The 16,976-nt window shown below is 45.7% G+C and overlaps 1 protein-coding gene across 1 annotated transcript in view; it reads right to left on the bottom strand.

The window, feature by feature from the left end:
• Window positions 1-16,976, bottom strand: part of vsnl1a (visinin-like 1a) — a 35,974-nt gene that overhangs the window by 12,769 nt on the left and 6,229 nt on the right. The window contains exon 2 of the mRNA XM_005724826.2: window positions 14,883-15,049. Coding sequence (XP_005724883.1) covers window positions 14,883-15,044 — 162 coding nt within the window. The 5' untranslated portion in view covers window positions 15,045-15,049. The remainder of the gene's footprint in view (window positions 1-14,882; window positions 15,050-16,976) is intronic.

Below are 16,976 nucleotides of genomic sequence, written 5' to 3'. Positions count from 1 at the left end.
CAACATGTGTTTGCTGTCGTCTTAAACCACACGTGCTGTTACCATAGTAGCCAGGAGTGCAGTTTTTTTAAGATGACGATTTTAAGTAAGCAAGTTTGCTTTGATTAGAGGGGGAGGATTTTAAAATAAGGACTAAATATTGGGCCTTGAGCAAGAGAAGCCACTCCACAGAGCCATAAACCAGTCCCACCAGTGTCTGTTACGACACCACATACAAACGATATGAAAGCCTGCTTTGAGAAGCTGGCGAGATGTCCCGCTGCAGTCCAGAAATGTGCCTGAAAAGCCCGTTCCTGGGCTGCTTGTGCTTTGAGAGGAATTTGGCACTAACCTGTCTCCTACCCTGGTTATCAGTGGTTACAAAACACCCATCTGGCAGCAGCAACTCTGCATTAGGAGCATAAATGACAGCACAACAGCAGATGGCACTGTTGAGGTGTGGAAGCATATTTAATGCCCGAGGGAGCGAGTGAGGAGAACAGCTATTGGCAACGAGGAAAGAATGAATAAACGCATCATGTTGCTTCCATAGCAAAATTCCTAAACAATAATCCAGATTAAAACTCTTCATTCTGATACATAAATATCAGATATACATATATGTGTGTGTATTAGCCGGTCTTATCCACCATTATTCCTCCGTGTCTCTCATCAGACACAGAAAAGCTAGTAAGAGATGCAGGAGTGAGTCACTGCCAGCTTTGGCAGGTGGACCTGAGGGCTACCCTCTGCTCCGTGTGACGTAGTTCAAAGCGAAGCAGAACAACAGGGCAGAAATAAAAGGACGACTGTTTTATCTTCCTTTTGCCAGTGGTGAGTCTAAAAGGGTCTTTTAAGAGCTTGGCAGATAAATCCACAGCAGCTTGTGCTTTTTTGAAGGCGTCTTTTAAACAAAAGCTCACGATCGAGCTTCTCCTGCTTAGCCGGGGCCAGGAGAAGAAAGGAGGCGAGGGAAGAAAGCGATGTAGCGTTTGAGAGGGAGGGAGGGGGAGAGGCAGGGAGGGGGAGAGGCAAGGCAATTTTATTGGTGTAGCACACTTTCAGCACAAGGCAATTCAAGGTGCTTTACATGATTAAAATAAAACATGAAACATTATAAAAGTAAAATACAAGAAAACATTTACAATAAAACAATAATCAAGACAATGATTTATATGAAAAATTAAAACAAACCGGTAGAGAGCCATAATAGGATCAGTTACTCATAAGCAAGTCTAAATAAGTACGTTTTAATTTTAGAGTTAAAAGAGTTCAGTGTCTCTGCAGCTGTGCAGTCTCCTGATAGTTCCAGATGTGAGGAGCATAGAAACTAAAAGCTGCTTCTCCAGGTTTAGTTCTGGTTCTGGGGACGGTCAGTAAACGAGAGCTGGAGCACCCGACTGATCTGGATGGTTTGTAGCAGATCCCTAATGTACTCTGGTGCTAACCCATTCAAGCATTTATAAACTAATAAAAGCACTTTAAGGTCTATTCTGTGAGCTACAGGGAGCCAGTGTAATGGCTTTAGAACTGGAGTAATGCGCTCTATTTTCTTGGTTCTAGTGAGAACACGAGCAGCAGCGTTCTGGATCAGCTGCAGTTGTCTGATTGGTTTTTTGGGTAAACCTGTGAAGATACTGTTACAGTAATCAAGGAGATAAATGCATGGATGAGTTTTTCTAGGTCTAATTGTGCCATCAGTCCTTTAATCCTAGAAATGTTCCTCAGGTGATAGGAGGCTGACTTTGTTATAACTTTGATGTGGCCCTGGAGGTTCAGGTCTGAGTCCATTATTACACCTAAAGTTCTGGCCTGGTCGGTAGTTTCTAGTTGGACCAGCTTGAGCTGATTACTGATATTTAATCGCTCTTTTTTGGGTCCAAAGAGAAGTACTTCAGTTTTGTTATTGTTCAGTTGAAGGAAATTATGAGACATCCAGTTATTAATTTGGATAGGTTCAACATCACCTGGTGACATTGAGATATAAAGTTGGGTATCGTCTGCATAATTGTGGTAGTTAATATTATTGGTGGTTATAATCTGGCTTAACGGGAGCATGTAAATGCTAAATAAGAGGGGCCCTAGGACGGAGCCCTGGGGGACCCCGCATGTGATTTCTGTATTTTGTGATGAAAATTGGCTAATTGACACATAGAAGTTCCTGTTCTTAAGGCCGGACTTGAGGCGGTGAGGAAATACCACACAACGGGGAAAAGCCCCAACAACACAACAACAACACACGGCCTCCTCTGAGTTCTCTCTGGATGTCTGCAGCACGCTTCATTACTTGCATTGTGCTTCCATTTTACGCGACTCATCAAACATCCTGGGCTTCTTCCTCCTCGAGCATGAATTCATTATTCATGACTGCTCAGTCATGTCTGAGTCTGTGCGTGCACACATGGAAAAGCCCGGTCCTGACTCTGCACGTTCACGGCTCTGTCGCCTCTGCTGCCACGGTGTTGTTTCCATCTGACTTAGAGAGGGCTAACACACCCACACGATGTCTTATTGGCTTCTATCATCTCCCCCGTATGAGCCTATTTATAAAAGTCAGGGATGTAATTTTGACGTGTGCTCGTTCTCACCCTGAGGTGCATGCCAACGTACAGCTAGCTGCACTCTGGAGGCTACACGTCTGTAACCTACTTTAGGAGCACCTGTCTTACTGAAGTGCTGCCAGCTGACTGCTCTAATTTTAAGTAATCAGCAGTGCTCTGATTTGATGTGTTGTGTGCTGTGGTGTCGCAATTACATGAACAGCAGCAACCTTCTCCTCTCTCGATCCACTTCTCACAGGTACGGACGTCCTGCCTGCTCTCTGAGTTTGCTCGGAGGGTAACTAGTCTGTCCGGCAGAAAAAAAACAAAGACAACACGTCCAGCAAAAATGCCTTGTTGATGTCAGTGGTCAGAGGGAAACAGGCAACAGTAACTCAAACCGAGGTATGCAGAAGAGCATCTCTGATTGCACAACATGTCAAACCTTATAAATGGTAAAAGGCCTGTATTTGTATAGTGCTTTACATATCCAGTCATCCACACATTCACACACTGGTGATGGCAGCTACATTGTAGCCACAGCCACCCTGGGGCGCACTGACAGAGGCGAGGCTGCCGGACACTGGCGCCACCGGGCCCTCTGACCACCACCAGTAGGCAACGGGTGAAGTGTCTCGCCCAAGGACACAACGACCGAGACTGTCGGAGCCGGGGCTCGAACCGGCAACCTTCCGATTACAAGCTCAAACTCTTGAGCCACGATCGCCCCTTATTACTCTAACAAACTGACTCTTTGTTGTATCGCTTGGTATTTTTCACTTGCTGTGGATGTAAACATTACAACAGTACGATTGCAGGTCAGTAACAATCTCACGGCCCTCGTAAGAAACCACAGGTCTAAAATCCCAGAGCATGACAACTTCCCACCTCTCGTGACTCAACTTTGGGAGTCATGGAAGAGCGGCGAGGCGTCCTCCGTGATGCATCACACCATCCTCGTGGTGAGTATTGAGATGGAGGTACAAAGTAGCACCTTTGCAAACATCTCTTGCCCATAGGCCAGAATTTTAACAACATGAAGCCGTTTCATGGGTCCATCCCGCCTCGTATTAATGGTGCAGGCTGCTGCAGGTAGCGTAACAGTGTTGAGCTATTTTCCTTGCACACTTTGGGCCCACAGTACCAGCTGAGGATCATTTCAACACCACAGCCTACCTGAGTATTGCTGCTGATCGTGTTCATCCCTTTACGACCACATCTTCCGACGGCTGCTTCCAGGAGATCATTCCACTTTCTTCAACACGACGCTGTACTTCACTGTAGTTCGTTCAAATGGCCTCCACAGTCACCAGATCTCAATCCAGCAGAGCACCGTTGTTGGATGTGATGGAACGGAAGATTTGCATCACGTGCACCAAACAAATCTGCAGCAACAGTGTGATCCTGTCATTTCAATATGGACCAAGATCTCGAAGGAATGTTTCCAGCACCTTGTTAAATCTGTGCCATATAAAATGAAGACAAACGAGCTTCCAACCTGGTACCAGCCAAGAGTATCTAATGAAGAGCCCCTGAGTGCATGTGTGCAGTTCTGATATTTCAAAAGCGTACGGACATCACACGCGCTCCACTACAGTAGCTTTGCATGACAATGGTTCAAATGAATCCTTATTCACCTTACACTGTGGAGCAGGTGTATGCCTGATCTGCTCTACCTGACATCATACGTGACATAACTTGTTTGGCTCATAGGCGTACTTACATCGACCTCAGTATCTGACACGTTGATCAGTTTGCGTACCTACCATCAGAACAGTACAGAGAATCTGGAAAAACATAGCAGATCCCTTTATAATTCTGCAGTTGTATTCATGTTTTATATCCAAGTCTGTTGATTATTATCATCGTCATTATAAAGTCTTACTTTACAGCTCAGGGACATAAATATCTAAACTTTCTCCAATTCTTCAGACTAAAAGAGAAGCTAACGCACTTACTGATGCATAGTGGCCACATGTAGGCTACGCTATATGTCACGTTCTATGTAAGTACTGAGACGTAGGCTTTATGGGTGCTTATACGTGATGTTCTGCAGCACTTATCACGTCAGTCACAGCAGTTTGAATCGGTCCAGATTTGCCTCCATAATTAAATGCTTTTGGAAAAACAAACTTCATTCTGGGAATCTGTTGGTTTTATTATCTGACACGGCATACCCACGGGGAAGGAAATTCAGATGCTGCTGATTGAGAGACTCTCACTGCATAACCACAAATTTACTAATGTGTTTATCTTACTGCTCAAATCATATCGATGCAATTATGGCACAAACTGAAGAATGACATGAGCTGTTGAGAACAAAGGTCTCATCGCTGTAATGGCTTCACTTTTGTAACGGTCTGACGATAGTTTCTCTCTTGCAGTCATGACAAGTAAACCAGACTGGACAGCTGGGTCAGCGAGGACAGATAAAAAGATGGCAGTGAGTAAAATCTGAAACAGTGGACTCGAACAGCAGGTTCTACAGCACCACAGTGAGTGCAGGGTTTGTGTTTGACGGGGGTCATCAGGATAAACCTGGATTTCACTGAGTCCAAGTCCAAGCATAGAGGTAGACGTGAGTGTAATAGATCCTCTCCAACAATAATTATATTTTCTTCTTGAACAGTTTTAAAGCCTGAAAAGCTCACGATGCACATCTTATCCTATTTTTAAAGGTCCATGTGTTTGAGAATGTGCATGCCTTTTGAAAACTGGTAAATATAATATGTGTGTATAAAATCTTGACTTCTTCCACATGAAATCAGGGGTCAGAACGATGGGGCTGCGGCGTCTCTCTCTTGGGTGGAGCTTGCTGACAGGGTGGTTTGAACTCTTGTTAACCAGCTGAAGGTCACTCTGGCTGCCACGGCGGGATTTAGCCTGCACCGTGACACTAATAGCCTTGTTCACCACTCGTCTGTGATAGAGGATGTGCCAGTGTGCGGCTCAGTCTGAATATAATTTCCCCTGCTGAACGGACCCCATTATCGCTCTCCGTGCATCTAAAGGCCCTCACTAACTTCCTCTTCTCTTGCTCCCACACCTCAGCAGCGGCGGTGAGGTGCCCTCAAAGTTACTGAATAATTCAATTACATTTTTACAGTCCGGACCGAGGCGCCGCAAAGAGGCCAGAGAGCAGCCGGAAGGCTTAAAAGCAATTCATTATTCCGAGTCGCCATCTGTGCGTCGGCCTTTTCGCTCTCTCTGTTTCGACGTGCCTCTGCGAGCACATCCACGTGTCTGTTACAGCTCTACAGCTTCTAGTGCATCTGATCTGCAACACTCGGAGCAATTAACACCAATTTTCTGTTCTGAAGGACTCGCGGTGTAGAAACCACTGTTTGTCTTTGTGAAAATTACAGTCTGCTTACTCAGTGTCAGATTCTCCTCCCTGTGTGCTTTCCAAACATTGTAAACTACTCGTGTTCATAATGAGTGAGTCATTTAGTCTCCAGTTTATCGTCGTCATTTGTCTGCTTCGCGGTTCCTGAGCAGCTTCGAGAGCGTCGGGATTGTTTCTATATTTGTGCAACTCGTGAACTGAAGTCGACACGAAGTATTTCATGCTGTCGATGGAATCTCTGCCTTTCAGGAGCCGCAGTGTGTAGCATTCAGCACTGTGTGTGTGCGCGCTTTGTTGTGACAACGATGGAGAATGGCATGAGCGCTTCTGAGATGACAAAAGCTATTTTTAGTGCACGGCAGCCACAAGCCTCCTTGGAAGGGAGGTGAGAGAGGAAGTGGGCAAAGATGGAGGAAATAACAAAGGGGAAGATGCAGAAAGGAAGGAGGGAGAATGGCAGGAATCGACATGGGAATCAAATAGGAAATTATAATAATTTGATATTCTTTGTGCATGTTCGAGGGGCTGTAAGAGCTTTGGTGTTGTCCTGCTCCGTGTATCGTTTTGTTACATTTATTATTTTACAGTAAAATTATAGTAACACATTTTTTCGATCTTTCTAAACCAGAATAACAGAACATCAAAGAATTTACAGAAAATAGCGCGAGAACGATCCATAAAAATGTAACACGTGCAAATAAAAGACAAAACACAAAGACGACATTATGAACCGTTACACAAAAGCCTGTACAAGTGTGTAGGGCTGCAGCGTTTGATTATTTTAGTAATCGAGTATTCTATTGATTATTTCATTAAGTAACTGGATAAGAAAACAGCCTTGTTGTGAACTCCATGCTCTGTCGGGATTGCTGCAGGTAGTTGCTGGATGGGAAAGCGGTGGTCCTGCGGCCCAGTCCTGGATTACTGTCCCCGCTGAGCCTCGGACAGCTCGCACTCAGGGCGTGGAGGCGGCTCGGTGCCAGGCTGCCCTGTGTGTGCTTTGGTGGCGTACGTCAGGCGTATCGGGCCGATTAGCAGGACGGACCAGCTGTTTGTCACCTTCCATTCCCGAATCCTGGGCAGAGCCCTGTCTAAGTTGCTGTTGTCCCGCTGGGTCGTGGAGGCCATTCGGCAGGCGTAAGCGTCTTCAGGAGTTTCTGGAGCGTGGGTGCACTCGACTCGAAGGGTGGCCACATCGTGGGGCTTGTTGAGGGGAGCCTTCCTTTCATTTGTGCAGCGGTCGCCTGGTTTTACAGCTTGAATGCGCAGCCAGACCCTCTTTCGGGTAGCAGGTGCTGGGTGCCCCTCAGCGACAGCCTACATCTAAATGGTCAGCCTAGTGTTTTGCGGTCAGACCATAGCGCTGGCTCTGTTGCAGGACTTGAGGCCAGGATTGCGTCTGGCAGACGGCTTTGCCTTTTGCATGTGGTGTGGCCTTCACCGGGCCGCCCTGTGTAGATGTAAATCTTAAATAGTTTGTTTGCAACACTGCGATGGGCGTGGGCTGCACCGTCTCCTCATGGGGTGTCTTAAAGAGTTACTTAGCGAGTTATGTTGGGTAATCACAGCAGGCTAAATCATGCACTGCTTTCTCCTTGCAGCAGCAGCAGCAGTGCATTGAGCCTACGCTACACAGCTGTGTGCCGTTGTCTACAGTTTGTGGCACAGCGAGTAGATAGTGCTTCCCCGAGCTGTTTGCAGCCAGACAGAGAGACACTGGTAAGCATCGTCACAGTCAAGTCTAATTATCATTATTATTATTTTCAATTATTTAATGAAATTCCAAATTGTCTGATTACAATCCAATGTGTTAATATCCACCATCACCCACTCTGACGAGTTACTGCCTATCAGTAGCTGGATTACTGTTTCCATTTTGGTTGTTCCTGATTTTGCAGCCTTCGTCCAAAACATGGTGATTTGTTTTTGTGTCATTTGTTTTCCATTTTTGTAGCTAGAAAAACAAGAAATCTTCACTGTAACTAAGGTTGATACTGGTCCACGCTGACACATCCCAACAATTAGTGATGTAGCAGCCTCTTAAAATATTCACATTTTGTTGTGCAGTACAGAGATCTCTCAGCTCCAAGCTGCTTGGCTGTCACAGAATTATTAAATATGTATACGCCCAAGACTTTTATTTGTTTTTGTACAAGTGTGCGCTGTCACATCTATGCCAAACGATCTCCTATAGCTAATTTTCCATGTCAATCTGAGGCTGCAGCGCGGTCGTTTCAGTCTTTGTCTCCTGTGATTAGGGGACATATGTTTCCTCGCAGAGACGGGCTGTTGGCCAGATGATGTCAGTGTCCTTCTGTCACTCCATTTACCTTCCTCGCATTCAGCCCTCCGATCCGTCTTTCTGTCTGTTTGTGGGGAACACGGGGAGCCTCGCAGTCTGCTGAACGGTGCACACAAACACACATGCGCGCGCATCACACCCGTCGACAGGAAAAGCCTTGAGGCTATGAAAGCGTGACGCGACTGAGCAGAATCCATCCATACATCTGCTGCATATTCAGGTCAGCATCTGGCTGAGCGTGGGCCAGCGTTACAACAATGCGTCAATCGCCTCCCGCGCAGCCACATAGCACACGTATGATGTCTCCGTGTATATTTCCCTGGTTTTAGGGATTATGAGGACCTCGTTAAATGCATTTAGCAAACACTCAAACTGGTTTCGCTTTCTGTCTTTTTGCTGTTTTAATGCAGGAGTCAGCCACAGACGACTGGAAGGGAAAAGACAGAGTTTCTGTTTGCAGCAGAAACCACAACGAAGGCCGTTATACTGATGCTGCCTTATCACAATAAGTCTATTGATGCTCCCTGGATGTTACTTGGCAAACAACACAATAACACACAGACACACAACACCAAGAAGGTATGAATCCTGTTTTGCAAGTGTTTGGATCACTGTTAAACGTGCGCATTTCTGTGCATGTGTGTGCGCATGTGTGTGTGCATGTGTGTGCGTGCATGTGTGTGTGCATGTGTGTGTGCATGTGTGTGCATGTGTGTGTGCATGTGTGTGTGCATGTGTGTGTGCATGCTTCAAGCACGAAAAACAAAAAAATTTGCAGTGACAAAAATCTATCACCTCTTTTTTCTGCGAGTGTCATTATCCTGTTACAAATGGCTCACGGAGCAGCTGGCATGTCATGGATGACAAATTTCACACACTGTGGCATGCACGCACTCGAGTGCGAGTTGGCACAGAAGCCTGCGATCAATTTTTATGTCGCTGTCTGGTGTTGGCAGTGCCGCTAAACGTGAAGATCCGCTGGGACGCGATGGCTGCAACGAGTCATTTCAGCGACCTGGGACAGTCTGACAGGATCTGTGGATTCCACAGGCTCCGTATGATCTCCGGCTCTTTGTGACTCAGACTCTGCTTTGTGTCCTGCTTGGCTGCAACTGGAACAAACTAAACATCATGTTGAATTTAATAAGTCATGAAATGAACAGCTGACAGAATGTGTTTACTGTGGCAATGACTCACATTATAAAAATGCTTTCCTATAGTTGCCTTTACAACCGGCCTCCAATGGCTGCACGTTGTTGGGTAAACTTTTCCTTACAGCTAAACTAACTTTTACGTACAGAAGACAACCAGCCTCAGTTTCACATCATCCTAGCGAGTGTGATTTATAAGAAAGATCAAATATGTGGATATAAGAGAAGATATGATGTTTCCCTGTTTTCTGTCATGTATATTGTTACAGTGCTGGATGCTTGTACTGAATCCCTGCGAGCCACAATCTAAACGCTTTGTGTTAGACAGTCCTCCATACTGTTGGCTCTGTATGACATCACACAGACAGGATAACCCTAATACGGTCATTTCAGCCAAATAGAAGCTTAGTCATCACCTGTGGTTCAAACTTTCTGCCAATCAGAAGAAGGTTCCCTTTTATTTAATCCACAAGCAGTTGGTTTGTGGATTAACATAGTGGGTGTTTTCTGAATAACTCTGACTTCATTCACTCTTCATATAAACTGCATTTAAATGGATAAATTCCATTTCATTTACCGCACTAATGCACATTTGCATTGTGCCGTTATCATTTGGACATTTCATCCAGTTTTACAATCTAAAATCTAAACGTGACTCAATGTGATTTCCTATCTTTCAAACGTATAAAAGCGACGGCTTCAAAGAAGCATAATTCAGCACATTTAATGAGACGTTCCCTAATGATAATGCAGCTCGTTCATAACCCTCCAGCTCCAATCAAATCTAATAAGCAGAGGGCGCAATCACAGCGTTAACATGTACAGAGAAATACTGACTCGCCACACGTGTGCCCTCAGACACAGACACTGTTATTTCCAGCTGACACTCTGCACCTGCGCTCTATCGCAGTGCCTGCATCCTCCTATAAGAGCGAGAGACAAAGTGCGTGTCCAACCAAAACAGTGCATTAACTCCAGGCTGGCAGCCGAGTGTTTAGCACTCTGACAGGGAGGGCTTGTGGACGGCTGTCGCAGGCCTGTGTGGGGACGGGCAGGATGTCTCCTGCTTGTAAACGTAGGAAGCTCGACTCCAACGAGGCCTAATGACTAATAAATAATGCACGCGGGCTTCCTTTCGCTTGCTTTTACTTTTCTCATCTCTGCCCCTCTCTGCTTCTCGCTTTCAGCCAACGCAAACATGCTGTCCCGCCCCCCTCCTGCTAAACACATGACCCCCCCACCCCAGCACTCCCACCCACCACGAGCCACCCAGGAACAATCTGTCCTGTTAATGTGCGGCCCTGTTTTCCCACACTTATCAGGCCTCTGGATTTAAATACAGCCGTACCGCTGATACTCTGTTGCCTGGAAACACAATACGATGCAGTAATAATAATAACAGCATTTTACCCCCAAAGCCTGCAGGACCCTTTAAACGGGGGCCACGTTGCCCCAAACTGTTCCTCTGTCGCACTGAGAGGTAAAGAGGCTTCTTTCTTTTTCCGTGGGTTTCTTTTGTGCCTGTTTCCGTCCTTCAGCAGCTCGGGTTATTTCTGCGCCGTCATTTTAAAAGATTTTCGGTGCCTTTCAGGAGACTTTAATGGAACAACTGATCCAAATGGAAAATGTCATTTCTGGCCCTGACAGACGTTCTTTGTTCGGGTTCTTTTCTCCAAGAATACCTTCACTCATCTCCAATGTTTTCTTCCTCAGTTTTTCTTTATAACAGCTGGTCTCAGCTGATGCATGACTTCCGACGGCATTTAGAGGAAGTGCGCCGATGACCTCACTGGCAAGGCGTGTCTTACATAACGGTAACTCCCTCAGGTTAAGAAGCATTTCCTGGCACTCCTGATGAAAGCTTCTTACTCTGGCTCAGAGTGCTTTCTTCCATGAGAACTAAAGTTAAAACACGCAGTGAACGAGGATGAGATGCTGAGATAAGCCTGATGTAACAGCAAGATAGTACGGAAGCACTCGGCTGCACTTTCATGTACTCGGTGTTTTTAGGGCTGTGCGATTCAGAAGTGGCTGCTCCTCTCACAGGGAGCTGCCGGGGCTGCTTATGATCTGCCACACGTGTGAATAAATAAGTTTAAATCTGCTGGATCACTTCGAGTCATGAAAACCTTCCTTTTCCTGTCAGTAGCAGCACTCCTGCTAATAGAGAATAATTGTTAAAGTTGATCTTTTAGCCACTTTTTGCTATTTTATTGCAGTTTGTTTGTTCTTGGATCATCATTGAATGCGTTCATCCTTGTTTTGTAAGACTAAATGAAGAAATCAGGGGATAAATTCGCACTGCTGGGTCAGAGGTAATGCGATACGGTGGGATATTAGCATTAGAAGGTAATCATCTGTGATATCATCTCTGATATCAGCCTCTCCGATGGTTTTCTGCCCAGATACAAAAGAGGCGAATGGGAACGTGGCAGCATGCCGGCTCAAACCCAGAAGGGTTTTTAATGGCAGCGTAATTTGCCTCAGTGGTTCTTGTGGCGATTCAGAGTACACTCAAGTGAGCCTCCAATCAGCCCTGCTCACACCAACTGTGGGAAAACTCACTAAGTACACATCATAGTGGTTTTAAAATTAACACATCTTTAATGACTAACACTGATGCCACAATATCAGCCTACCCTACTTCTCTGACTGCTGGTAGTTTTACTGTCATTATACTGCAAACCTGCTCGCATGCTAAACTGAACCAAAGGCACCCAGTCAACTTTCCTGTATTCAGAGCTGGGACTGGTGGACTAAAAGAAGCCTTCGACGATAAGGCTGATCTGGGAAGGCGTTAGACTCTTCAGTCTTTAGAAAATCCAGCCTGTGACAGGAAACTTTGGTCATTTCAGACCAGATCCGGTGAGCACAGGACTCAAAGTCCGATTTAGTGTGTGGGGAAACCTGAAAATCCACACCGCTAGCATAGCAGCAAGGAAAACATTTCCCCTCAGAGAAGCTCCTCCCAGACTGATGTCTGTTTTCTCTGTGGGAAGGCGGTGATCACGCCTGATCTTTGTGGATTAAGCCAAACATATTAGCTCCTGTTACACGAGCTATGATGCTACAAGCGTAGAGCTCGTATGAAGGTGGAATTTGGCAAGTGATGCTAAAGAGCATCACCAGCTTAAATAGAAATTCACTCGCTGGGCTCACGTCCTCATTTTAGGTTTGACAGCGTTTTAGTAGCTAAACGTACGAGCTGAGCTGCGGTTTGGGGAACGCCTCAAAGGGGACTGCGGCGGCTCCCGGCCCAGCAGAGCCCCATGTCCTAAATAGAAGTGGGAGGGAGGGTGGAGCACGAAAACGAGAACAAACAGCTTGTAGAACTGGGGGGGGGGACATGTGTAGATGAGAGCTGGAAGGAGCGTTTGGAGGCGTGGTCCCGCTAATAAAATAAAAAAATACTTTATCTCCAACTAATGACGGCGACTTCTGGCCGAGGTGAAGATGCACAATTACTTTGTGCTTCAGTAGAATTTTCATGTATCTGTACTATTCTTGAGTATTTAAGCTTTTTACACAAATATCTCTACTGTTCACGTCCCCGAGTTTTCAAAAACAGGCTTGTTACACAGAAGACCCTCCACGTGCCGCTGGGAAAAAACACATCATGGATGCATCGTCTATGGAGCCACGCTGAGGGGTCGAGGTGAGCCGGGATGATCCAGAACAGCGTTTTGGATGCAGATGTCTATAAGTTTCGGTTGCGCTACCACAAATATCAGCAAACATACATACGTGTACAGTCTGTGGCACAGTGTGTCTGCTAGCTGCAGGTCCAGCTGCTCTTTCCCAGGGAGAGAAAAGAAAAAGACGGAGGTGATATTCAAAGGTAAGGACTGGAAACGTAAAGCTTGTGTGCAAAGCCTCATTTTTCAGGCTTTTGAGAAGCTGTGCTGCCGAGGTGATGCTTTCTCACAGCGGGAAACATCCTGCCGTGCAAACCCAAGTATATTAACGTTTTGTTATCCAAAGATTGCCGGAAAAAACTGGGGAGTGTGTGCAGCTAAAGCGATTAGCCTGCAGCACTGTGGTGGAGTTTACAGTAATGTGCTGTGCTGGTGCAGAGCATCTGTGGTGGACATCATGTTAGGTTACATCAAGGGTAGCACACATATTTAGATTTAAGCTGATGATGCTGATTCGATTCAGTGAGCTCCACCTTTATAAAGCTTCATACTGCTTCTGGTCTCCAGATGTTCCTGCTGCTGCATACGAAGCACGTATTCAGCTCAAGAACACAAAAATAAACTTTTTGGGGAGTTTTATGTTTTAAGGTTCCCATCAGATAGAATTACTCATTAACTGGACTGGTTAAACTGGGCTGGATGAAGTGCCCAGTAAGATCCAGCTGTATGTAATACATTTGTGTTGTCATAAGGGCTCAAAACACTAAGTAAACTCTGCAGGTTCGTGTAGCTTCATTTTTCATCCCAGCTTGTTCCTTCAGTTTCAAAACTACCCTGAGATGTATGAAAATGCTAAAATCAGCACACGAGCTTATTGTTTGCTGGTATATGACACTTAAATAGTTTGTTTGCTTGTTTTTTTGTGTTATAAATACGATACAACCCTCCTGTACCACAACGTGACATCACACGGTTGGACCGTGTTCTGATTTTCAACTTGAACCCGAACTTAACGTGACCGCGGAGGAAAACACGGCGAAACAAAACGTGCATCAATACGAAGACGCAGAGTTCACAGAGGTGAGGCGGTGAGAGTGGGCGGGGCCCCGGGGGCTGAGAGGAGGAGCGTTTGAGAGCGCTGCTTCTGTCATCAGCTGTTTCTGGTCCAACATGTTCAAGCAACTGTAACTTCATGATGTAGTTTTTTTTATCCAGGTTTGTTTCGCCTCGACTGACAAAAACACAGAAACAAAGTGTATTTACTGGTCTTTGGTTTATTACTGGTCTTTGTGGGGGAACTCCCGAGCTCACTGAACTGGTCTCAGAGGAGACAGCGGATGGTTTACTGCCAAGCAGGGGAGCACCTAACGTTTCCCAACTCTCCCATTTCTTAAATCCAGTTTGTCTTTAGCTGTCTGTGATTTGTGGAAACAACAGCCGGCGGATCCTCCCCTTCCTTCTCCTCTTCTCACTTCTGTTGTTTCCTCTCGCCTGGAAATGTTAACCAGAAGCTTTGTGGTGTCGTCGGGATGATTAGAAATAGCAGTTTTATAACTGGTTTATGTCATTAACCCTCCAGTGAACTGCAACCGAAGTGTAATTGCAGCATTCATAGGTGAAAATATGTGTTAAATATTTCAGATGTTTTAAGACGATTAAGCCTGTTGGCTGAAATCGTTGCTTCTTCTTCACACAGCGAGCCGAGCGTCACTCTCTGCAGCAAACTGTGCCGCTGCCTGTTTATTCTCCTCATCCAGTTCACACAGCGTCACGTCCCTCTACTGTAATCTGCCCTCGCTGTTAGCAGCCACACCAACAGCTGCTCTGTGAACGCCTGCTCGCTGAGCTACAGGAGAGTCAGTGTGTCGTGTAGTAGCACATAACACGTGTGCAGTCCATCACAATGAAAGTGAGCCAGTGGAGCCTCACCTTGACGTAGAGCTGCTGGAACTCCTCCAGGTTGAGCCGGCCGGTGGGACAGTCCTTCAGGAATCCCTTGTACCACTGCTTCAGCTCGTGCTCGTTAAACTCCGTGTTCTTCACCAGATCCTCCATCACTTCAGGGGTCAGCTTGCTGTTCTGTTTCCCCATTTTTCCTGTGACAAGCAAAGCACAAAAAGGGGGAGGGGCACACAGCATCTTTAAATTAATACAGAGCACAGAGAAGAACGTCTCCTTGTGTGAATCTGCAGGAAAAGTCTGGAGAGCGATTCATCGGAAAGCAGAGAAGTCGACACCAGAGCTGCGTCTAAAAATAAGCTTTGAAACAAATGGAGTGAAATGCTGTTTGCACCTCTTGGACAACAGGGTCAGTTTGTCAGACTCGCTGCCTCTGAGCAGCTGCTTGGCCCACTTTTGTTTACTTTGTTTTTAAAGGAAAACTCAACCACTGAAATCATCAGAGCTTCTGAGTTACATTCATTAAAGAAGATTAGCCCAGATTAGCATAAATAAGAAAATCATCCTAGACGACTACAATGTGTGCGGACTACCAGTCCAGGGAAACAACATATAAAATCTTTTTTACGTAGGTGTGTGCCTGTCCTGTCCTTCTTTGAATTATTTTTAGGACCACGTTACATTAAAATCTTGTTCTTGCAGTTAAACCTTTAACCACATTTCCTGTTCTGGCCTTAATTCCTCCTAAACAGAGAGAATCTCGTCCTAAAATCCTAAAAATGAATCTCTGGCTTCTGGAAAGGGTCCCAATGACATGTTAGGCTCCTAAAGTAGTTAACCCACTGTGACTGTGACCCACTGAAACACTCAAGCATGTTTTGCTTTAAAGTGCCTTAATTTCTCCGTCTGCCCCCCAGCCGCCTCTCCTGCATCGAGCTGCCTGCATCTGCGTGATGCTGATGCTGCCACTTTATGGCCTTGATTAGCGCATTAACCAACTCATAATTATCCTAATGTGAAAAAGATGGTTTCGAGTTTTGGAACATTTCCGCTCGCTCTCCTGAGATGTTTTATTAGATCTCTTCAGCTCTAAAAGCAGGGAGCACGTGAGGCAGCAACAGTGTGACGTGTGTCTCTGCGTGAGCACCTTTCTTGGCGTGTCGAGGCTTCAATATGTGGAGAAAATCAAAAGAGCTCAAACTTTAGAAAGATGATTGTTTGTATTGGCAGGGTTACACTGTGACTGTGTGGCAGAGGCAGCGCAGGGACTGGTTTAGAAAAGTGTCCCTGTGTTAAAGATCCTCTCACATCTGCCAAACAGCAGCACTGTGAGAAGTTATTAAATCAACAAGTTTACAGTTGCCACGTTTGCTTATTGATCATCTATTGGAGCTGATTTTGTCACAGTGCACCGCTGCTATACCCTTGTTGCAGATCCAAAAACCTTCTTGGCTGCTAGAAGACAAGTTTATATGGAAGACGCTGACATATCTGCAAGCACTCGCTAACTAGCTGCCAGGTTATACGGTGGAGCTTTTCCACAGCAGTGGCGCCCTCCCCGATGTTTGAAGCCCTGCTGCTCACTCGCTGAACAGAAGAGAGGGCAGCAGCAGAGCAAGACCTTCATTTCATGAAGCAGCACTGTTCACAAAAGCAAAGTCAATAAAGGGCTACGAAAGGTGCTCGGTCGGCCACGAGGAGGTGAAATGAAGCATAACAGCTGTGAGTCAGAGAGATGTCAGCTCCCCAAGCTCAAAGAGTTTTTACATGTGAACCCCCAAATTAAAACAATTAAAGCGTGCAGTGCTACCTGCAGCCATACGTGACACTGTATCGTAACGGGAAAATCTAATAAGGAGAAAAACGCATTTTTATGGCATTTGAAAGTGATAACATTTTGGTTAATATGGTCACAAACATGAAAGAGTTTCAGTCCCAGCTAGTTATCAGCAAACTCCATTTCACTCAAACGTCTTCCTAGAAGTTTAAAATAGGTTTGTATTGTTTCACTATGATGAAGAGCAGAGCAGCTCTTTTTTATGAGCCCTGAACCACAGGTCAGGCTATTTTAATACATCGTGAAATGATACGGATGGTGTGTGTGTGTGTGTGTGTGTGTGTGTG

The sequence above is a fragment of the Pundamilia nyererei genome, unplaced genomic scaffold (genome assembly GCF_000239375.1).
Source record: "Pundamilia nyererei isolate P.nyererei 1_Seehausen unplaced genomic scaffold, PunNye1.0 scaffold00013, whole genome shotgun sequence".
Lineage (NCBI taxonomy): Eukaryota > Metazoa > Chordata > Actinopteri > Cichliformes > Cichlidae > Pundamilia > Pundamilia nyererei.
This window is presented reverse-complemented; position numbering and strand designations above follow the sequence as displayed.